Source organism: Sinohyriopsis cumingii, chromosome 5 (assembly GCF_028554795.1).
Source record: "Sinohyriopsis cumingii isolate HCF-2022 chromosome 5, ASM2855479v2, whole genome shotgun sequence".
NCBI classification, from domain to species: Eukaryota; Metazoa; Mollusca; class Bivalvia; order Unionida; family Unionidae; genus Sinohyriopsis; species Sinohyriopsis cumingii.
Genome location: NC_142965.1, coordinates 80,865,122 through 80,889,722, shown reverse-complemented (window position 1 = coordinate 80,889,722; position 24,601 = coordinate 80,865,122). Strand labels below are relative to the sequence as shown.

General features: G+C 39.7%; 1 protein-coding gene across 1 annotated transcript in view; it reads right to left on the bottom strand.

Moving 5' to 3' along the window:
* Window positions 1-2,317: 2,317 nt before the first annotated feature.
* LOC149799595 (uncharacterized) overlaps window positions 2,318-24,601 on the bottom strand; it is a 45,022-nt gene continuing 22,738 nt past the window's right edge. The window contains exon 2 of the mRNA XM_089958217.1: window positions 2,318-5,252. Coding sequence (XP_089814343.1) covers window positions 3,360-5,252 — 1,893 coding nt within the window. The 3' untranslated portion in view covers window positions 2,318-3,359. The remainder of the gene's footprint in view (window positions 5,253-24,601) is intronic.

Sequence of the window (24,601 nt, the reverse complement as noted above, 5' to 3'; positions counted from 1 at the left end):
GTCAAAGTCTCTCCAACCTTCCAAAACCAAACATAATTCCTCATTATAATAGTGTTTCATTATACCCTGCAAATTAAATTAACTTCTCAATATGATACGCCTTTTCGCAGACGAATCGGGTATAACAATCTGTCTCAGATTTCGCCTAATTTAAGGAATACTTGACCTCATGCCTTGGACTCTGGTGAGTTAGAACACGACTGAGACTATAATCGTCAGAGAAAAAGAATATATACGTTAGAGGTTAAAATAATGACCAATTTCAACAATAATACAAATTAGAGTATCTTAGGAAATTTAATTCAAAATAACAATTATGAAATTAAACACATCGACAACTCTGTACAGCTAAATTTGCTGATTGAAAATACACGCCACTTGAATAAATTTCGCTTTAAAATTTACAATTGTTAGAACAAATTTAAGCAAAGCTCTGTCATCAGCGTCAACATAATATTGAATGAACAGCAATGTGTAATGAATGCACGACACAGACTCTATTTTCAAAGTTTCATAGCTAAATCCCCAGTAAAATCGATTAGCAGAAGCTTTTATCTTCAAAATAAAATAAGGAGTTTGAAATATTATGCAAATAAAACGAAAACAAAGAGATGAACACGCGAATTTAAACCTATTATGTTACGGCAAATTCGGCCACGGAATATGGCCTGCACTTAGACATAGCCTGTTGCATAACGAGTGCTTAAAGATGGGTTAAGGTCGATGGTTGTCGATCAACCGTTAGACACAGCACCGGCCAATCGGAGGATTTAGCGTTTTTCATATGATGAAGAAGAAAAGGAAGAATGTCAAAATTTGCAGGAACCAGACAAGCTCTGTCTTAGAGTTTGGAAAAGAGGCGGAACTGGGAGGCAGTGCTATTTCTCTCTCTCATTGCTGGAGGAGTATTAGCACATATATAGTAGAGCGTCGGACTCGCTATGTAAGAGTCGAGGGACAGATATCTGCCACGCGTGCCACGCCGTTCAAACCAAATCAACAAAAAAAAAATAGACTAGATGGTATCTGTTGTCTGAAGTGGGTCTCTTCGATTAATATGTCAGTTTCATTTTTTACAATCCAAACTCAGTCCTTGCGATAACCTGGTCCAGGACGTCATTCGAGGAATACAATAAGGTGTATTTCATCACAATGAAAGTAAACAACGATTTCGCTTATATATCACGAGACAGTGTAAAAACTTTGATCAAGACATGGAAGCATGTACTTATCTGACATGCTAGTGTCGATGTGAACTGGTCGGTCATTTTCTATTACCTATGTAACGTAACGAACAAATCGATCAAGTGCATATATATATATATATATATATATATATATATATATATATATATATATATATATATATATATATATATATATATATATATAGAGAGAGAGAGAGAGAGAGAGAGAGAGAGAGAGAGAGAGAGAGAGAGAGGTATGAAAGAGTCGAAATATGTAATTATGGAGACTTACTTCCCCTTACATATTTTTGTATATACTATTGTGACGAAAAACATAATTTTAACTCGAAAACGATACATAAATATTTTCTATTTTATTCTAAGTTTTCAAGTTTATTAAAAACTACATATATATGTGAATCAGCGTGTAAAATTTGAAAAATTGCTTTAATTGATTGTGATTAAACTGTTTGCACACTAAACATTCAAGGTTACCTACTCATTTAGGAACAAACCGTCCAGATTTTCATCTAATTTCAAATAGGGCACGTCCTTTATCGTGACATTTCCATATGTATCCATTCAATAGTGTTAATATCACAATAGCCAAAACATCCCAACAAAGAATGCCTTTAACTTTCCTAATTACTAAAATCGATGACATTATTCAATTAGCTTGCGATACTCATAATAAGATTAGAATAACATTCTCCTTAAATGGATTACTTTCTTAATGTCTTTAAATGCTTAAGCGTGATGTCTTGTTCTTGAAATGGCTAGATGAAGCTAGCTCTTCTTCAAAACTTATTTCTTTCAAAAAATAATTTGGAGAGCGTATGTCATATTAATTTGAAAACTTTCAAGAAGTCTGAGTTTCCTTCAAACGCAAGAATCACATCGTTCCTGTCATTCAAGCATATACCAAGAGGATTGTGAAGTCCATCATCGCCAGATAGTAAAACACCGAGTTGTCTCCCTTCTGGAGTAAGGGGACGTCCATTAATTATGTCAACAATTTTTAGGCAATTTTTTACCCCCCCCCTTGTCAACAACTGTCAAACTTTCAGTGACCCCCCTAATAAAATTGTAAACCCCCCCCCCCCACAAACTAACAATATTTTATACGGCTGGCTTTTATGCTAAAAATAGAATTATGGAAATTAAAAGGTCTACAAATAAATTTTAATACATTTTTTTTTTAAACTTGTTTAACAGATTTCAAATTGACTATAACACTTTGAATTCATGAAAAAATCGAGAGTTTATGTTCTATGTTCCTCAGCTGTTATAATGGGCATAGTGGCTGATTCATTAATTTCTTGTGGAACCGATACACCCGACAAGTCAACATCATCTTCATCTAACCATTCTGCACTTAACATCTCTCCATGAGCAATAATTGCCATCAGCTCTCTCTGTCTTTTGGCAGCCACTCGTATTGGCCGAATTCTTTGCGGTTGAGGAGCATGTGGTAATTGCCTAGGCCCAAGATCGCGTTGTCGGTGCTGTTGAACATGCTTCATCAACATGACTTGTGAAGCAACATAGAGGTGACAGATTTTGCAGATCCGTTCAAGGAGCGACAACTGAATGGAAGGACAATATAGAACATATGGAAGAATTTTGAATGCCTTTGCCGATCGAGGTAGCATGTTATCAACTTTCAAAGACTGACTGAAGAAAAGAGAAGGAAATCTGTGCAAGTCGCTCTCAGACGCATCTGGTGCTTTAAGGCCTGTCTACAATCTACAATCTACATTGAATAAAAACAAAATATGATGATGCAAGACTATGACTTCCTTGGCAAGAGCTCAGCCGGTTTAGGATTAAACTGGTGGGCTGTTGACGGGCGAGCGAGTTTGTGCCATACCAACGCACCGACTGATTTCCTATTTTTTGATTTATTAAATTTATTGCAAAAAATAACATTATTGACGTCAATTTATCTTGAACTCCCCACTCCCCATGTCAACAATTGTCAAACTTCTTCAAACCCCCTCCCCCTCATTCTGTTGACATAATTAATGGACGACCCCTAACCTGTATTATAGTCTTAGATTCAGAACCACAGCAATAGATAATACTATTCTTGTCTACAGTGATCCCTTTCGCGCTTTGAATAAAATAAAGTAATTTGCAGGGTCTCTTAGAAAGAGTCATCAGAATATAATCTTATATTAATTTGAACATTTTCACGTCGTCTGACCTTCCTTCAAATACAACAATCACGTCATTCCTGTCATTCAAACATAAACCAAGAGGATTATGTAGTCCATCATCACGAGATAGTAATACACCGAGTTGTCTCCCTTCTGGAGTCACCTGTATTATAGTCTTAGATTCAGAACCACAGCAATAGATAATACCATTCTTGTCTACAGTGATCCCTGACGCGCCCTTAAGATCATTGCTTTGAAATGTACTCAGTTTGTTCCCCTTCATATCCATGGTTACAATTGCATTCTTTGTAGTGTAATAAATGTTTTGTCCATCCTGACTGACACAATGCATATTGTGCTCGTTACTCAAATAGTCATATGACTCAATCTTACTGATGACTTTGTATGAAGTATCATATGTAAGCAAAGACTCTCCAGTTATGTCTACAATAATGTTATGTTGGTAGGAAGCTATACCATAGCATGAGGTGCCAACAGGAATGTTCCTCAGTGGTGTCAGTGTATTGCCCGCAAACACGAGGTTTATATTTGCCCACAAAGTTACAGCCACAGTACTATCGTCCAAACGACAAACGTGCTTAGCACCAACCATCTTTAGACTGGATATACACCGAAAACTCTTATCAAGCATCTTTAATTTCCTATTTCCCACATCACACAGTACAAGTCTATCATCAGGAAGGAAAACACCCGAAAATATACGACATTGTTCATAATCACCAGGAATCTTAGCGCTAAAATGTGCCCTTGAACTGGGTTGAATTTTAAGTTGTAACTTTTTGGTAGTTGACAATGACAAGTCAGATGATATTTTTGAAATTTTGCGAGCTCTTCTGAACATTTTACCGAGGGAATTCAAACTTTTACTGATTTCTTCACAAGTGATATCACGTTGAAATTCTAATTCAACCACTTCTGATTTAATTTTCATTGTGTCACATTTCTCCCTGTACTTAAGGACTTGCTGTGATACTTTGGTCATTGTGATGAAAACTTTTGTCTCATCATCTGATTGTGTACCGTCTATCAGCATTATTTCAGATGTTTCTATGCCAGCTATTGCACTATTACATTCTATGATTTCATCCGATATTGTCACCGTTTCTTCCTTACACATCTGATCCAGCTCTACAAGAGCTGCTGTCTCCAGCCTATCCAAAAATTGTTTTATCATGACGGACCAATCCTTAATTGCCTTGGTTATTTCATTTCTTTGCTGCTCAATAGATTCTAAATTATGCGACGTATATTCGCGAAATGTGATAAACAGCTTTTTAAGTCCATCTAAATTGTCTGATAATTTTTTTAAATCGAGGCTCTCTTTGGTATTTGTAGATGACTCTTTTATAGTCAGCAATTCATCGCATTTTCTGTGATCTTTAATAGCACAATCACTGCAGCAAAGTTCTTTGTGACCTGAACAGAAATATTTGTACTGTTCACAATGTATAGAACAACGATACATGTCTTTCTGAATTGAATTTAGATCCTGCTGTAAAGGCATTGACTGAATAGTGACAATATGATCCTTGCTGACCTTGAAAATCTTGAGATAAATGTAACAATTGTTGCAGAGATACTCCGAACACGTGACACAATATGCCACAGAGCTATGCTGCTTGGTCAGCGTCAAACATGGTTGGCAATAAACTGGGTCGTCCTTCCTGGACGGAGATGTCGCCAGAAATGACACAATGATGGCGTTGGTAGTAAGTTTCGCGGCCCAGTCATCTGGTGTCTGCTCCTTAGTAGGTGCTGGGGTGTGACTTCTACACACGGGACACAAAATCGTATCTTGCCGTGCCCCCTCCGTTCGCAGACTGCTTACATGTCTACATATACACTTCTCACAAAATGTGTGGAAACACGCCAGTACTTTTGGTGACTAGAAATTTTCCAAACAAATCGGACAATTCAGCTGTTTATAACTAGACTCCTTTGTCTCTGCCATTGTACAGTGTACATGTAGGTTTATTACCTCATACAGAACTTGTCTGACGGTACAAAATCCACTAATCAGTTATAAGTATGTAGAGATAGAAGTTGAAGAGTCAACAACTTCATTGTCGCGGCGTTGAATATCTGCTTAGCATTTACCTTATAATGTAGATCATTAGCAGTTCCTTGACGTGTATTCACAACTTCTCCTCTACCTACTTTTAGGTTTTGTCATATACACCATACTCAATATATATTGACTAAAGTATGAATCTTTCGTCCGCACATAAATTGTGTACAAGTCTTTTATCTTGCTAGGCTACGGTAATAGTTAAAATGAATCACACATTGCTTGTACAAAGTATGATCACGTGGTGCGAAGTCGATATCGTATAGCATTTATGTGACGCAATCGGTATAATGTTTTATACTGCATATTGAACGCAAACAACATTTTAAATTTGAACGTGACAGTAACAATATTTTGGTGAATACATTTTATGTATGTCTTTCAGCGGAGGGCGACAAATAGCAAAATAAAAAAAGAAACTTCTCTTAATGGCATTGAATGGCTGGACGTTCGATTCAGTCATCAAGTTGTTGACATATGTTGAAATACTAAGGGATTATTTTGTACCAATAAAGACAAAAAAAGTCAGTCTGTAGAAAGAAATTTGCAAATTTGAATTGGTCCTAAATGTTCAATTTCCTAATACATGTTAGGTTTCTTTTGAATGTACTAGGTCCTTTTGTCCAGTTTTCGGACATTAGGTATGGTGTTTCTACTCATGTTCGGGAAGAATAAGTCCCTTGACCTCCAACCGCTAATGTGATGATTTATTAATTACTAATTGGGCACGGTCAGGACATTCGATGCTAAACTTGAAGGGGAAACGCCCATGAATATATGTGACCCGCGGTAGCTCAGTGGCCAGCGGGCAGAACATGACTGGCGACCGAAAGAGTGTGAGTTCCAATCCTACCGTCGTTTGTCCCTGCGCAAGCTACCTTACTTTATAATCTCCCCGTGTATGCGGTGCGGTACAACACCAAACCAAGGCAAACATCGTACGTGAGTGCATCTTGCCCAGGTTGTACTCTGGCATGTTTATCAGATAGTGTGATATGCAGTATTGGAATTACTGAATGCAATCTACAAACTGGAGAAAAAAAAATTCTTATGCAGCAGATGGACAAACATCTTTTATTTGTATTCAAATTATATACTTAAATTCTTCCATAAATAAAAAGAAAACAGATAAACGTTAATACTGAGAAGTCTTTAACTATTTAAATTCATGCTTATCTTTGATGAAAAATGCATAGCATCAAAATACCAGACTGTCTTGGTTAGACTAGGTTATACTCACCTTCCATATGGTTAGCAACAAAGCGTCACATGCTACAGTCTAGCTAGGTCAACATGGGGTACATGTATCAGGGATGCTCTCGCCATGCTCATTAATTAATGACCAAGCTCTGTTGGATATGCCACTTGTCATCGCTTTTAGAGTCTAGATGTAATATTCCTACAGACAATGTGAAAGAAATTTACTGTAATTGAAAATAAAAGCCAATACCGACAGAAAACTCATTAGAAGACTAAAAACGTTTCGAAACAAGCCTTAGAGTTCGTATCAGCATGCTGAAAATATGTGCATAAAAAAATACCACAAACAAGGCCATCACCATGCATATTAATACCTTTATTTCTAATGCTATAATAATAATAATAATAATAATAATAATAATAATCATTGTATGAATTTGACAACAAGGACGACAAAAACAGGTCATGTTACTGATACTACTAATATTACTACTTCTATTAGAAGTCGATGAGAATTGACTATATATATATATATATATATATATATATATATATATATATATATATATATATCAAAGCATCATTCTATTTGTGTGTTTGAAATCAATTAGTTTCAAATACAGATTTTAAAAAAGCACACAGAATACCCTTTTCTCTCTTCGTGTGTACTTTGACTTTCAAGTGTACTCCGTCCTCGGGGATTTCGAGAATTTGCCTGAACAACTTATACAATGAATCCTATCTCTAATAATAAAACAAATCATTATTTTCCCCTCCTTCTCCAACAACTACTACTAATTGTATGGTATCTAATTTTCTAAACAGTTCAACACTACAAACACAACTACGTTTTGTAGAAATAAATGATTAAGAAGGACAAATAAAAATGAGAAAAAATGACATTATTGAGTAAGTGAGTTGTGGTGTGCAACTCTGTCAGACTAGCACAACCTGTGGAGCTCACCATTTTATCCCAAAGCAGGTTTGGAAAGAATCATCTGACTTTACAAGGTGCTGGATGGAGTCATCGACATGTCAGTTAATTAAAATATATTTATCCCACTTGTATATTAGCAGTCTACATTTTTGTAAATAATGTGCTCGAAAAGGTAGAATTGTAGGCTAATATTAAAAGTGTTGATCTCTAATATTAATCCACAACCCAAACGTAAATGGAACACCATGAAGGCACTGGAGATTTTCTATCAAACAATGAAGCTTTTATCTTGTTAGTATTGGGGGGGGGGGGGCAGTTGGAGGGGGTGTTGTTGTTTGCTTTTTCAGTAGGAAGAAATATTCTATATACTAGAGTCTTGAATTGAGATTTTGCGGAAATTGGCTGCTAGACAGATATATTCCTAAATACAAACTTTGCTACGATTTATTCACCGACACATGGTCTAAGGATGGCGGAGTTGTCTCCCTAAATATGCATTTTCACTCCCGGTGGTCTCAGCGACTGTTTGAGAGCCAGCCTAGCATAGCTGCTCTGACGCGATACGAAGCAGCAATTATATTTATATAATCAAAAATACTCTATTGAAAACAGTAAAATGGAATGATTTTGTTACCTTTTTCTCTCTATGGGGAACCGGGTGGCCGAATGGCGAATGGTCTAAAGCGATCGCCTGTCCCGGTCATTTCCATTTCACCCCTCTGTCCGCAAGGGTCTGAGTCTCGGGCTCGTCCAATGTTGGTATGCGAGACAGCTTGCCAATAGCTTCCCGTGGGTCGGTGGGTCTCTCTCAGACAAAGAGTAGATAATGAACAACGAACAGATAGAATAATACAAGATAGACATTTCGATAAATAAGAAAATAAGCTATTAGTTATGATGCAGATACTGCATTCATTATATTTACTGTTAGATAGACAGACATATGGATCGGTACTATGAGCAGGCGACATTTTAATTTGTATGTGTACATAGTCGACGTATGGTGAAATGTATTATTATGTAGGCCTATTGGTGGCATTTGTATAGTGCAAGCCTTTAAAGAGTTTATCATTGATATCTCTGATCTGTGAGGTACAAAATATAGCATAAATGGCGATTATATATTAGACTGTCTGTATTAGGCTATGCTGTTTGTGAGGGGACAATAAACAAATAAATCGTAACCTCCCTCGTTCTCATCATCGTCTCGTCATCATCATCATCATCATCATCATCGAATTGACCTAAACCTTGTACATGAAGTTATGACCTTTAAAATAAAATTTTATTTCAAAATGATCATAAAATCCAAAAACATTCATTATATATTCAAATCGCCCAAAAACAGATAGATATATAAATAGATAGACCCCATTTATTTTGGGTTGGAAATTACAGTGAGCTTTTGTAAGACACATTTCTGTCAAAATAATAAAGTTCTCTTCATTTATAAAAAATAATTCCATGCAATTATGTCAGGAAACGACTAAAGACCTTTAAGACTCATCAGTAGAGTCGGTACGTTGTGCAGTTCAGAGATTATTTTATAGGTTTAACAAAGTGAATTTCATGACTTTATAATGGTTCAGTTGCACCTGCTACTCCACTCCTGGTTATCAATATTTTACTCATTCAAGCTTGAGCAGTTCGTGAGCAGGAGCTCACAAGGCTCCACGACTTCTATCGTATGAGTCAGTATCTTTTTGATGGTGACCAATTAACCAATGGATCTCGGTCACAGCAACCTATATTTTGTGTGTAACATATATCTAATTTCAGTATGCATGCTCGTTTAGTGGTAGTTGGTTAAAATGTTTTATAATTTGAGCAATATAGTGTTTGAAATTCTAGAAAACATGTGAAAGGAAATCTATGAAATGTCTTCATTCTGAGATGCACCATTACTGCCATTTGTGAAGCAATAGATGAAATGGAGTTTGAATTAGAGCCAAAAAATAGTAATAACTTTTTATCAAGTACTTAAAAGTAGGTCACAATGACCTTACTTTTGTGTGCAACATATGATTATCTCAAAATTCACACACATGTTAAGCTTAATGTCAATATATGCAGTGGTCTAAAGATGCAGCAAGGGTAGGGATGATCTCAGATTATTTTGAGCAATAACAGTGGCCAATTTTGATTTGCATCACAAGGTCATCTTATGTTGCGTTGGCGGCATTATAACCTGGGCACATTTTAAGCAAAATACGTCAGTTCTGGAAAGTATGTAACAGTGACCAAATTTTCATGCTTGCAGCATATGTTCACTCCAATATGCAAACACAGTGTAAGTGTCATGCTAATAGGATTTAAACTATAAAAGTTAAGCTCCGAGAGAAAGGAGGGTCACAAGTCTAACAACAATTGTGAGTAAACCCAGGAAATTTCTTAAGGGCAATCCAAGCAACATAGATCTATGATAGGATGCAACTTTAATGTAATTGTGATAGCAATATGTGTCAAAATAATGGAATGTAAATTGACAATATTTTAATCATTTATTGTCAATAAATCATAGAAAGTGTGGCACGGAATGCTAATTTGGTTCACACATGTTGATCCCAAAATTTATGTTTATAAGCGAAGAATTTTATGAATTATGGAATGAACAAAGAAGACAAAGAGGTGAACAAAGTAAATCATATATATCGCTTGCTTATTGATGTGATGGGTTAAAAAATATTTTGAAACGATGGGTCAGTTGTTTGTTTAAAGGAACTTTTACATTTATGGCAAATCATGCCGAAGAAAGGGTTCAAGTGCTTTTCCCAATGACACGCAAACGCAGCCACACCTGCTTTAGCTAATAAAGTCATGATATATAATTTAAACAAAGTTTGATCCGAAAAATACCTTTTCTACTTGGTTGCTATGGAAGCTTAGTGGTTTCCATGGAAGACACCAAAGACATAACGTGTACTCTGGTGTCACGTTGAATTATGATATGGGTCTTTATTCATTTTAAGACCAAGCTTTAAGCTTGTATGATGTCTCACTTTATGCGGTACAAACATGGACGCCCGCACATAGGAGCAAGGATGAGTCGGGGCCAATTTCTCCCCTCCCAAGATTTCACTTCTAAATATATTTTGGTCTACATCCGTGACCACTACATGTTTGCCCTCACCTCCTTCCCTGGAAAAATTTCATTTCGGCAGGCACCCTTGGGTACCAACTTTAAAATCAAAATTGCATACTTTTTCAAGTGGCCTTATCTTACTGGCACATACATGTATTATTTTGGGTGCTTTGATTATGTACGCTTTGTTCTTGGAATTTTCATAAACCCCCTCTGTGAAACTTTAACGGTATGGTATTGTAGATGCACATACGAAAAGGAAATGCAGACATGCTGCTGTTCTGAAGATTTCTGTTTCATAACTTCAGTATGATACTAATTTGGTACTTAAGAACTTTTCATATGAAAAATGTTATTGAAATGGGCTACGAATGTTCATAGAAAGTGAAAAAGACACATACAACAACATACGTTATTCATTTATAATATGCCAACATGAACTAATGATTCAAAGAAGACATCTCTGTCAAACAGCTGCAAACCAAATGAAGAACGCAGAGATGTGACAATATCTTAATCTACAGCGCAGCCAGATCAAATATGTGAGAAAAATCAGTCATATTGGTCCACGTTTGTAAAAATAATTATCAACATTTTATAACGAATAGTTCTTTTTTGGCTTCCATAACACTCTTTAGCTTCTATAATAATCACGCAGAACATATATTTTTTTTGTTTCCACAATAACATTTCAAAATTCCTGTCCAATTTTAATCAGACTTCAAATGAAATATTCATCATGAGATATATCTTTTAAAATTATTGTCTAAAATAACTTAATTTCTTGGTAAAGAAATCTGAGCAAATCTCCATTATATGCTATGGTTCGTTTTAATAGCAACTAGAGTAACTATTTTGTATTATACAGCAACCCGATGGATATATTTTGACATTTGTTAACACCAGTATGGAATGGTAATTACACTTTAAATCCACTTTTTTCCCTCTTTATTAGATTATCTACAATAGTTGTATCTTTGCAGGCATATCAACTGTTCTATAAGTTTAATGAAACAGGATGAAAATACAACCAGAATGAAAATGACTTGCAATCTAATTTAACCCAGCCGATTTCAAATATATTTCCAATATTTTGTCTCTGTTAAACGTAGTAAGCAATATTACTGCCTAGGTTGTTTGTTGTGATATTGTTTGGGTGTATGTTTCCATAACTCTTAATATAATTCAGATCATATTTTGAAAAGCAGGTAACCCATATATAATGGTCATTTACAAAAGGTACCATTCTTTTTTAAATGGCAGCCGCAATAGGTAATTTGGTAGAGTTTCTGATACGTAATCCAGGGATGGTGGGTTCAAAATATAATAAAGCTGGATTACTTTGACATACGTTTTAGTACTTAATTATTATTATTATTATCGCGTGCAGTGGATGCTCAGCCATTTAACCGCGTCATCATCAGCAACCTGCAGAGTAAGCAGTCCACCGGGGAACTTTGTCAGTTGACAGTTGTTCACAATGTGCGACATAGTCTGAAGAGCTCCACATCAACAGGAAGAGTTAGTGGCCTGGCCCCATCGGACAAGGTTGACGGCACAACGCCCCTGTCCTGTCCGAAAGCGGTTAAGTGTGGTCCACAGATGACGTGGAAGGTTGAAGCTCGGAGGGAAGACAGATGGTTCAGCTACGAGGGAGTACTTAATAAACAGGCTCTACAAGTATTTCTTCGTTCTAATTCCAATATTGTTTTCACCTTCAGGTAATTTTTATACGTTTGTAAGCTTACTTTACTGTTGGCGTGCAATGCTAAATTTGTATGATACGGATAGGTGCAGATTTTTCCAGTTTTTCAATGACTTATACTCATTTGGCAGCATATGTCCCCCACTCTCCAACCGACTTTACTTCCGCATAATTGGTCACAGAGATTTCATTTCCATCTGAGATTTTATTCTAGAGTTATTTTCTGCAGACGAAAAAAAATATTACTACTGAGTCTATTTTCCCCGCAGAAGCGTCGCCCTAGAATAATGGTCTCCCTTAGAGCATAACTTCTCCTCCTGGATAAATTTTACTGATGGGACAATTGACCTCTAGATATTCACTCAAGAGCATATCATCCCTTGAAAGGATCGCTGGGGATTTTTTGAGTATTTTTCCTTAGAGAAAATTCGCTCTAAACTTATTTCCCCAATCTCAGCCCCACGCCCTTTACAATATTTCTCGCGGAGAAGTTCTACTTTGTGTCATTTAACCCCACTCCAGCAACCATCCTAATTTTATCTTGAAACTTATCGATGGAATGTCATGCATCTTCTCTAGTCAAGGTTCTCATATCCGATCTACACCTTGTCTGATCGAGCAGATATTTTAGTGTTTTGTCCTTGCGACATCTACTGGATTTCATGCGTTGCCTCCCTTAGTATGTAATGCCAACCAACCAATAGCGTGTAACAGCGGTTCATTGTACATCGGCCGAAAAACAATTGGCGGCAATTGACTTCAAAAGGATATTTTGTAAGTTTAATATAGAAAGTATGACTACGTACCAGAGAGAAGCCATTACAGATGTATTTGAGTGAAAGGTATTTGTGCAACACAGAACGACAGTGGAAAATTGCTTCTTTATGAGTCCATTCGGGTTGTGTATCCACTTGTCTCAATCATTTAGGAATAGTGTTGAATTTTGAACAAGTTAAGTAAGTTTGATTTGATGTGGTGGCTTGCCGCCTCATCCAATAAAATTCACAGACCCGAACCACATAACTATTTTCTCGATCCGTCAAGGTGTAGATAGGGTTAACATATCGGAACCTTGGCTAGCGAAAATAAATGTCATCAAACTATGACCAAAGTTAATGCTTGTGGATTTGCGTGTATACATTGATTATTATAGTGTTGGACAATATCTCTCGGAAGCTGCACAGCACATATTTCTCTACCTTGGCTTGAGAATATCTCAATAACATGTCTCTGGTTTTACGTCATAACATTATGTTACGATTCACAATAGTACATGCCTATATTGTAACGTACAGAAGAAAACTGGCTCTCGACACCTTTTCCCCTGGAGAAAAAGGTTCGAGGTTTGTTTTGCTTTGCTTTTTTTCTTTTCCCCGTAACAACTCTCTGAGAAGGCGGCAATGTTTATCTAGGAGAATTTTTCCCGCGAGTAAAATTAAAATGGTTCCAGAGCCATTTTCAGTGGGATTAGGGTGAGAAAATGATAGTGCCTGACCATAATTAAGTGTATGTGCACCTTCATGTCGAAGACATCGTCCGTAGATCTATCGCGGAAAAGAAAAAAAGAAAAGAAAAAAAGATCTCAAAGTTATGTGTACGACCGCAAACGATCTTTTGTTGAGGAAGGGGATACACATTAATGTTGTTCTCGGTAGTTTGATCGAGACATAAAAATGGGAGTAGTAAATGGGGATACCCTAGCCTCAATGGGAATTAGCATTACAGGACCCCCCTGGGACAATCTAGCCTCAATGGAAATTTAACATGGAGAAAAATCGTGGGACAATCTAGCCTCAAGGGGAATTTAACATGGGAAAAAGTCTTGGGTCACTCTAGCCTCAAGGGGAATTGAACATGGGAAAAAGTCTTGGGTCACTCTAGCCTCAAGGGGAATTGAACATGGGATTTTTTTAAAAAATGTTTTATTAAATTTAAATTTAAATTTAAATTTAAAAAAGGGGTAGCCAATTGAAAAGTCATTCTCTTTTCGGGAAATATGGCTGGCCCTGAAAAGGGCCTTTTGGTTTATGTTAATGTATCCATTAACATAAAGGGCACCGCATTGGTCTTCTTCTTGTCCTTAGGCTGCGTCTCACTGTTGGTCCTTAAATCAGCACTCTTTTCAGGCATCCTTGTCTTTCAACGTAGATCCTACGTATCCACAGACTGGTGTTTGTCCTGTGGACAACGGTCCACTTGGATCGGACATACATGAGCATGTCCGTCCTAAACATCATGGAAGACACAAGCGTAGAAGATTGCACATCGGTCCACATCTTGAAGCGACGAGAACAGGTGAATCAATGCAGTGAACTGCGCTTATTTATAGGTAGAGGTAGGATTGAAACGGATTGAGTTCATTCACCAATCCGAACACGCGTTACAAAATTCAGTCAGCCCGCATCCAATTCGAAGAGAGCAGTCTGTGACGTCACGTAGTCTATATAGATTCGCTAGCGCTTGTGTGCAGTCAATCTATGCGACAGTGATTCAACATGACGGAAACTCAGAAAACGATCCATTGGGGTGCACCAACAGGGGAGACTGCCCAAGGGAACCCGGACTTACTTTCAGAAGACGTAAATTGGGATTTTGTGGATTTTCTCTCCTCGCAAGAATTTGTTCCGGAACCTTCGTTACCTTCTTCATTACCGCAAGTGGAGAATTTTAGACAGAGACAGAAAGAAGAATTGGAGAAATTTATACAACGACAAAAGGAAGCGGAACAAGCTTTTCTCCTACAGCAACAGCAGGAAGAAGAAGAGGTAAGAAAAAAACAACAGCATGAAGAAGTAGCAGCAAAGAAACAAGAGGGTGAAAATCAAACGGCCACGGTACTGTTGGACATTTTAGCGGAGTTAAGAAGTCTGAAACAAATGTATCAGACTTCTTTATTACGACCGAAGAGAATACGACCTTCCCGAGCTAAACACATCAACCCTGTGACTAAGCCTACCGTACCACCCTTAGTGATTTCAACCCAATCATCATCAACATTACGCAGTCCAGAAGTAGGCCTTGGCCGTGGCAAAGGCTTAAGGCAGTTAAAGTTGATTGCTTAAACTCACCCCTACACCGAAATAAAAAGGCCCTTTTCAGGGCCACCCACATTTCTCGAAAAGAGATAGCCCTTCAATTTTGCCAATAACTCAAAAAAATAACCCACCCATTTTACCCTTATAGTACGTGTCTTTTTGCATGAGTGCGTGACTGTACGTTCTTATTTTAAAATCAAAACTCAAAGACACTTACCTTATATCATTAATTTATTCTTTTCTCCATTGTTCCAATCCAATTCACAATTCACAACAGAACACTTTAATAAAATGTTCATTGACTTCTTCTTTCTCCTTGTTTAGTCTCTCTGTTTTTTAAATTTCTTCACCGTCTTTTCCTCATTTTCTTCCCTTCTTCTTTTCTTCTCCTGTTTCTTTGCCTCTTGTAAATAGAATTGTCTTCTTTCTTCCTCTTCTTCCTCTGAAGAATCCCTCTCTTCTTCCTCTGAAGAATCCCTCTCTTCTTCTGAAGAATCCTTCTTTTCTTCTGACTCCTCTTGTTTCTTTTTTGGGCAATCTGGAGACCAATGTCTTTTTTCTTTACAATAATAACAGGTATCTTGACTTCTGTCTTTTTTAGCCCCTGTTTTTTTTTTTTTTTTGACGGTCTGGACACTCTGAAGACCAATGCCCTTTCTTCTGACAGATATAGCAAGTATCCTGACTTTTATCTCGAAAGGAAGGAGAGTAGTCCGTAGGCTGGTCTGAAGAGAATTTTCTAATGACCCCTCGCAAAGCTCTGACGAAACGTTCGATTTGGTTAGCCTCTTCCATCGTTGTGCTCGGCTTGAGAGTGAAATGAATAGTGAAAGGACAAGACACACACTCTTTTATATACGCTGGTCTGCCATGACTATAAATTAGTCTATGGTGTTTAAACTTGAGTCATTTGACGTTTTCACTCAAGATGAAACGATCCTATTCATTCGAGAAGAAAGAAGAAGAAGAAGAAAGTAAGAGGCAGAAACGTGATCTATCGCCTCGAACCAGGGCTGAAATCTTGGCACAAATTCATGCCAGTGATTTTGAAGAGGACATGAGTGAACCAGAATTTGAAACCTCTAAACCAAGTTCACCACCCTTAGTCAACCCTGAAAAGTACTATTCCATTCGAGAGACGGAAAAGCGCTCCTCTAGAAAATTTAGAACCACGGCTTACACCTACACGGTGAAGTTTAAAGATTTCAAGACCGACGTACCATTGGAGAAAGCAGAAGGGTTTATCACCGAGATGTGGGATTCTTTGCTCACCGCACTCAAGCGACAATGTCAACCCAAAGAAGACGATCGCTTGACACTATCCATAGATCACGACGGTTTGAAATCCCCTGTTTGGATCGAGTTTAGCAGACCCGCAGAACTAACCCCTTCCAAAGTCATGGACAAGATTCAACACGTACAACAATCTAATGACCAGTTTGACATCACCGATGGTAAAGCCACACTGAAAATGGCCCACGTCTCTCCTCCTCAAGGGACTGGACGCAAAAAGATGTTATTGGTGGACGACCTTCGCAACACCAAAACAAGTCTCGTCCGAATTAACAACCCTCAAGACCAGATGTGTTTAGCTCGAGCCATCGTGGTGGGACGAACCTATGCCAACAAGAACGACACGACAGAATGGAAAAGAGCCTGGAAAACTATTCGACAATCGGACCGAGCCAAACAACGAAACGAAGCAGAACTCCTGTTGCAACAAGCTGGTCTGTCCAAAGACACACCCTGTGGCATTCCTGAGATGCAAAAATTGCAAGATGCCCTAGCTCCACGCTACACCTTGAAAGTGCACCCTCAAGAAATGCGTGGGTCTCTGTTGTTTCGAGGCCAAGATTTTAAGGACGGAAAATACATTCATGTCTATTATCACGATGAACATTTCGATACCATTACCAGTATCACTGGATTCCTGGGATACGGTTATTATTGTGAGAAATGTGATTATGGTTATAACAATCGAGAGCAACACAAGTCTTGTGGATGGAAATGCCCAGGATGTTTGGCCTCTCCACCCTGTCTGAGCGAAGAACCAGTGCCTTGTTCAACTTGTCTGCGCACGTTTGTCAGCCCTACCTGTTACCAGCAACATTTGAAAACACAAGGTTCACAGAAGAAATGTGCTTGTCAACTCCTGAGATTGTGCCCTACGTGTGGACAAGGCATACGTACCAATAGTACCAAGGCACACGTATGTCGAGGAAAGAAAAAATGTCACATTTGTCACCACATCGTGGACTTGGAACACGAATGTTACGTGCAAAAATACCAACCCCCACCAGAGGAAGAGGACGGTCACAAGAAGAATGGCAATTTCATCTGTTTCGATTTCAAATGCATGCAAGAGACTGGCATTCACATTCCTAATTTCTGCGTGGCTCATCGAGCGTGCGAGAAGTGCATTCAAGAACCTATCTTCAGTCATTGCCCTCACTGCAGCAAGATTCCCGGAGGGCGTGAAAAAATCTTTCGAGGACCGAACACGTTAGCCGATTTTGCCCAATGGGTCTTAGATCCCATCGACAAGACGTGGAGCCAAGAGGACATCGAACGTTACGGAGATTGTCATCGTCATGCCACGGTGATGGCTCACAATTTCTCCGGATACGATGGACAGTTTCTTCTCAGATACTATACGGAACAAGGTACCGAGCGTCCTAAAGTCACTTTGAACGGAGCCAAAATCATTTTCATGCAAGTGGGACAAGTGCAGTTTAAAGATTCGATGAGTTACTTGGCCATGCCTTTGAGTCGAATGCCTAAAACGTTTGGAATGACAGAAATGGCTAAAGGGTACTTTCCACACTTTTTCAATACGGAAGCCAATCAACATGCCGTTCTACCCCATTTGCCTGAGGCTCACTATTACGACCCCGAGAACATGCGTACCGAACAACGAGAAGATTTCTACACTTGGTACCAGGCTCACGCCTCTGACCCCTTCGACTTTCAGGAAGAAATGCTAAAGCATTGTCGTTCCGACGTGGACATTTTACGGCGTTGCTGTGGAAAATTTCGAGAACTGTTCATGGAACACGGAGGGGTCGATCCTTTGAAAGAAGCTTGCACCATTGCCAAAGCGTGTTCCTTAGTGTATCGACAACGATTCATGCCTGAAAACACCGTTTCTGTCATCAGTCCTCAAACGACCCACTATGTCAAGCGTCAATACTCGGTCAAAGCCCTACGTTGGTTACATTACTTGTGCGACAAGGAAGACAAGTGGATTCAGCATGCCCGCAACGGAGGAGGCGAAAAGACCATCGGAACGTATTCGGTCGATGGCTGGGACTTAGAAAACCCCAAGATCGTGTACGAGTTTAACGGTTGCTTATTTCACGGATGTCCCGTCTGTTACCCTGACCGTGGCACTAAAAATCAGTTTTTACAACGAACCATGGAAGACTTGTACCAGGACACTTGTCAGCGACGCCTAAAGTTGGAACAGCAAGGATACCAAGTGGTGGAAATGTGGGAACACGAGTACGATCACCGTATGAAAACCGATCCCGAGTTTAAACGCCTCGTGGAAAGTTACCAGTTCATGGACCGCTGAACCCGAGGGATAGTTTGTACGGAGGAAGGACCAATGCCACCTGTTTGCTGTACCAAGCCGACGAAGAGAAAGGAGAAGAAATCAAATACTTGGACGTGTGTTTGCTGTATCCCTACGTGTGCAAATATTGTCGCTTTCCTGTAGGGCACCCACAATTGCTAACGGAACACATCGACCTGAAAAACATTCGACAATACGAAGGCTTGATCAAGTGTAAAGTTTTGCCTCCCACGAACCTATACCATCACGTCTTACCTCACCATTGTCAAGGCAAACTGATGTTTCCCTTGTGTCGTACTTGTGCCGAAACGTGCAACCAAGAGCATCCTTGTCAGCACAGCCAGGAAGAACGTGCCTTGACGGGAACCTGGGTCAGCGTAGAATTGTTCAAAGCTCTGGACATGGGATACCAACTGTTAGAAGTATACGAAATTTGCCACTTTCCCAAGACACAACAGTACCACAAGGGTGACCCTACTCAGAAAGGCATTTTCGCCGACTACGTGGATGCCTTTTTGAAACTGAAACAAGAAGCCAGCGGCTATCCGTCCTGGTGTCACACTCCCGAAGACCAAATACAATTCAAAGAGAAATACTATGAACAAGAAGGCATCTCTTTAGACCACATCGAGAAAAACGAAGGCAGGCGATCGTTTGCCAAAGTGATGTTAAATTGTCTGTGGGGAAAAATGGCACAACGCCCGTGTTTACCCAAGACGGAATATTTGACAGAACCTTCCCGCTACTTCCAGATGATTCACGACGACAAAACCAAATACATGAAACACGTGGACGTCGTTCGAGAGGATTTGATCTTGGTCAATTACGAAGAAGATCTGGACTTTGTACAAGACGACCCTTTTGGAAATGTCATCATTGCGGCTTACGTGACAGCCCATGCTCGCTTAAAATTGTACGAAGCTTTAGAACTGTTAGGGGAACGCGTCCTGTACTTTGACACGGACAGTTGCATTTACATCCATCACCCGATTCAACATCACCCTGACATCGAAGGAGACCGTTTAGGAGCCTGGACAGACGAGCATCCCGACGACAAGATTCTAAGTTTCGTCAGTGGTGGTCCCAAACATTACGGCTACGAATACCGTGACAAACAAGGAGAAGTGCACACGACGTGCAAAGTGAAAGGACTGACTCTGAATCATCGTACCAGTCGAGTGGTCAACTTTGGGGTATTGAAAGAAGCCTTGCAATCGGGAGAGGATGGAAACTTTAAAGTGACCACCTATCAACCGAACAAGATTGTACGTTTACCCACTCACCACATCGTCAGTCGACCCTTGGAAAAAGTCTATCAAATCGTGTACCAGAAGCGAGTGAGACTTCCCAATCACTTTACGTTGCCGTACGGTCACGTCGGTATTGGTCTGTATATAAAAAGGAACCCTAGGCAAGATCGATAGTTCATTGTGACTACCAAGACCGAGCGAACAAGATGAATACTTTCAGAGAAACACAGAACAAGTTGTTTGGAAAGGCACAATTCAAGTGTGAGGCTTCGGAAGTGGAATGCGATTGTGAGCCTTGCGATGGGTACGATGCTGTACGCTGTGACCTTAGCGATGCCGTAAAGCATCATGGTAACTTTAGTGTCCCTACCCCTATCATGGAAAGGGATGCTGTGCGTGTCAAACCTGAGGGATGCGAAAGTGATGCCGCTGGTCCTCTTGGACATTTTACTGGGTTTCGTTTTAAAGGGGAATGTTCACCTTCACGTCTACCCACCTACGGATGTCATCCAGCCCTGAGCAAACTCCTAAACATGTCACTCAACCCTCATCGAAACGAACCTGTGAAAGACGAATATTCGTTCCCTGTGCGTTTGTCGGAATACTGCGACTTTGAAAATCGTCTTCAATCGTTCAAAGGAAAATGGCCAAAGTATCTGGGAGGACCGACCCCCGAAGAATTAGCCAGAGCCGGATTTTTCTACTTGGGCGAAGGAGATAAAGTCAAGTGCTTCAGTTGCGGTGTGTCACTTCACCACTGGGAACCGCAAGATTCGGCCTACGTAGAACATGCTCGATGGTCACCGAATTGTCATTACTTACCCTTAGTAGGACCGAGACATTGAAGTAACTTACTATGTCGTTGACGAAGAAGAAACCAGATTGGTTAGGAGTCAAATTGGTTAGGAGTCACCGAGACCAGTATTTAAACTTCATTTCAAAAACGATATTGAATCATTACCTAAAGAACTGCAAGAGAAGATTTACAAAGAAGTTTGGCAGGGGTTTGCCAGAGTGAAATCTCAATGGGTCACTGTAGAATTTTTGTGTCGAGAAATTCATAAGAGGAAAGTGAAAATAGTCAACCAGTGTGTTAGATTTCTTTGGGTCAAGGGTGCATTCATCCTATTATATCGCTTTAGACCGTTTACATCAAAAGAGTTCAGTGACATTCTTGGACGTTACCCTGAATGGCAGTGGTCAGAAGTTACTCACTATGTGGATTACTTTTGCTCTCTATGAGAAGATTGTGAATTGTACGGACTGACCTATTCATGGATACTTTGCTAGAGAATATTCGTGCTTTGCCTGTGGAGTTGAGAGAACGCATTTACCGAGAACTGATCAATATACAAGTGAAACGCAAACTCAAAGTGATTCATCCGTTTTTAAATTATGCTCTGTTCCAAAGTACAAGAAGACTGATTATGAGTGGATATTACATTAGGCACAAAGTTAAACGAGGCTATTGGACACCACCCAACGATTCCAAAAACAGTGTATATACTTATGGATACTTTACAAGAGAACATTTTGGGCTTGCCTGAGGAGTTGAGAGAAAGGATTTACCGAGAGCTGGTGAAAATACAAGTGAAACGTAAAGAACAATTGCATCCGTTATGTCACCAGATCTTTAACCACTGGTACCTGAATGGTATAAGAGGACTGATTCGTCAGAAATTTTTTCAGTGGTCAGACCTTGTTGAACACTTTCAGTTTGGGGATGATGATGGACCAGACGTTCGTAATTTTGGTTACTTCGAGATTCACTTACTGCAACGTATTGAGGAAGACGAGTTAAAGGATTACCAACATTTGTTACATGGAATCTGCTTAGAAAAAGACGAAACATCTAGACAAACTCTGACGTTTCAGTTACAGTATGTAACATTTAAATTCCCTACTGGAAAACGAACATGTTTGGTTAGAAATTACCTTTATTGCTTCCGAAACAAAGACACTATAAAATCAAGTTGCCATGCCACGGATTATGTCACATATCATTGAACAGATTCCGTGGAAGGAACTCAATGACCATATTCAAACCGTGGATCATTACCATCGATTATTACAAGAACTGTATCCATTCAATTTGGGACGACAAGTGGTGTGTGTCTTGGTGACTTGTTTTCTGGGATTTCTTTTACCAGCCGATTCTTTGTGGACTCTTTACGATCAGTACTTACCACCTCAATGGCCTTAAATGGTCACGAAAAGCTCCTTTTGCTCAAAGCCTTGCGTTTTCATCTGGATACTTCTCGACCTCAACAGGAAAAAAAGATTCGTCAACTTTTAGCTACCCAAGACGTGTATGACGATGTGTGTGTAGCTTGTGACTTACATCCCCATTGGACAGATGTCCGTGCCTGGAAAGAATGGGGTTTTGAGGCTTGGACCCAAGAAGTGGCCCAGTATGCACGAGAGTTGTTCAAGGAAAAAAGTTACTTTTCAACCCGTGTTAGTGACGGTGCCAGAAGAACCCGTCACCCAGGACAGGACTGTCGTGGACAGACCTGAAAGACCCTTTCGGGAGGACACTTGTGTGACCTTACCCCCTACTATAGAACTGGTTAGAACATTACCCAAAACATGTTGTACAGACACTTGTTTTTATTCCATGTTAATGGTTATCATGTGCCTTTTATCCTTGTACTTAAGCCTTTGGCTTTTATGTATTTTTGTCTTTCGTATTCATGTTTGAAAAAAAAACATTCAATAAACGTGTTCTGAAAAAGTATATAAACTCTTGTCTTGTTTGTTTTCGTGTCACAAGTGACATTTCTCACACAATGGCTACCTCTGCTGTCTCTGCTCCCTCTTCCTTTACTGTCAAAGTCATCGACGAACACTTAGATCGTGCCAGTTGGGAGGCTTTGTATCTTCGCCATCCCTTTAACATGCTCATTGCTGGACCTAGCGGTTCAGGTAAAACCGAATTCGTCAAACGTTTGATCGAACATAAACATCATTTGATCGATCGGCCACCTCAACGGATCGTGTGGTGTTACAAAGAGTGGCAATCGGCGTACAACCTCTTGCGAGAAAGTCAAGGCGATTCCATCGTGTTTGTGGAAGGCATTCCTAAAGAAGACGACGGCATCGTCTCTGACTCCCGTCAAACCCATTTGGTCATTTTCGACGACATGTTAGGAGAAGACGAAGAAGAAATTAAATTGTGGTACACGCGCAAAGGGCATCACCGTAATGCCAGTGTCGTTTACATCACCCAAAATTTGTTTCAACAAAGTAAAGCCCATCGCACCATCAGTCTCAATGCACATTACGTGGTCTTGTTTAAAAGCCCTCGAGATAAATCGCAAGTGCAAGTCTTAGCCAAACAGTTAGGAACGCCTTGGCTGACTCAGGCGTACGACGATGCCACTCAAACACCACACGCCTATTTACTCGTCGATTTGAAACCTACGATCCCGAGGATTTGCGATTTCGTACCCACTTGTTTCACCACTGGTGCCAAGACGGAGGGCCTGTCCTGTACACGTCTCTGTCCTCGACTTCATTTCACTCCCCATAAAAAAAATCTATAAAAACCTCAGACCCTTTTTCGTCTGTCTCACACAGTGTGAACATGACGTCCCTTCAGTCGCATCTTCCTGTCAAATTGATTCGTGCCTTGTATGGCATCAGTCCAGAAAAAAATCCACAAACACGAGCTCGTGTCTTAGAAGCTGATCTCAAAGAAGTCTTACGATGGTTCACGGTGACGGCACGTCAAATACTCCAAGGAATCATTCAGATTCCTCATCAAACCAAACGCTTTTTCGATCGAAACAAAGTCGCTTTGGTCCAACTGGCCGATCCCCGCATCGACACTCAAACCAAAAAACAAATCATTTTGAAACCTGGAGGGAGCGGTACTCTAGGAGGGGTCATCATTCGCTCTCTCTTAAGATGGGATCCTAATGCCCTCAAAGTTATACCCAAGAAAAAAGTCCAACGAAGCCCCAAGAAGAAGAAAAAGACCAGGTACCCAAGGAGAACTTCTCCAGTGGCAGGACCCTCCTCTTACCAGACACCACCCCGGAGAAAGAAAAGAAGCCCTCAGAAAAAGAAACAGAAAAAAAGTCCCCAGAAAAAGAAAAGTCCACAGAAGAAAACTAGTCGCAAGAGAGGCACTTCGGCCAGGACGCAACCTTACATTCGCAAACCACGACCTGCCACAGCGATGACTGCGTCTCCGGCAGCCTCACGTTCATCCACTTCTCTGTTGATGACACCAAGAACTGAAGAGTACTTGGAGACGTTGATCACACCAAGAACTTCTCCGTTGATGACCCCAAAAAGAACTTCCCCAGTGGCAGGACCCTCCAATTTAGCGGCAGTGGCTGCTGCTCACAAAGTACCTTCTCCCAAAATCAAAGTCCA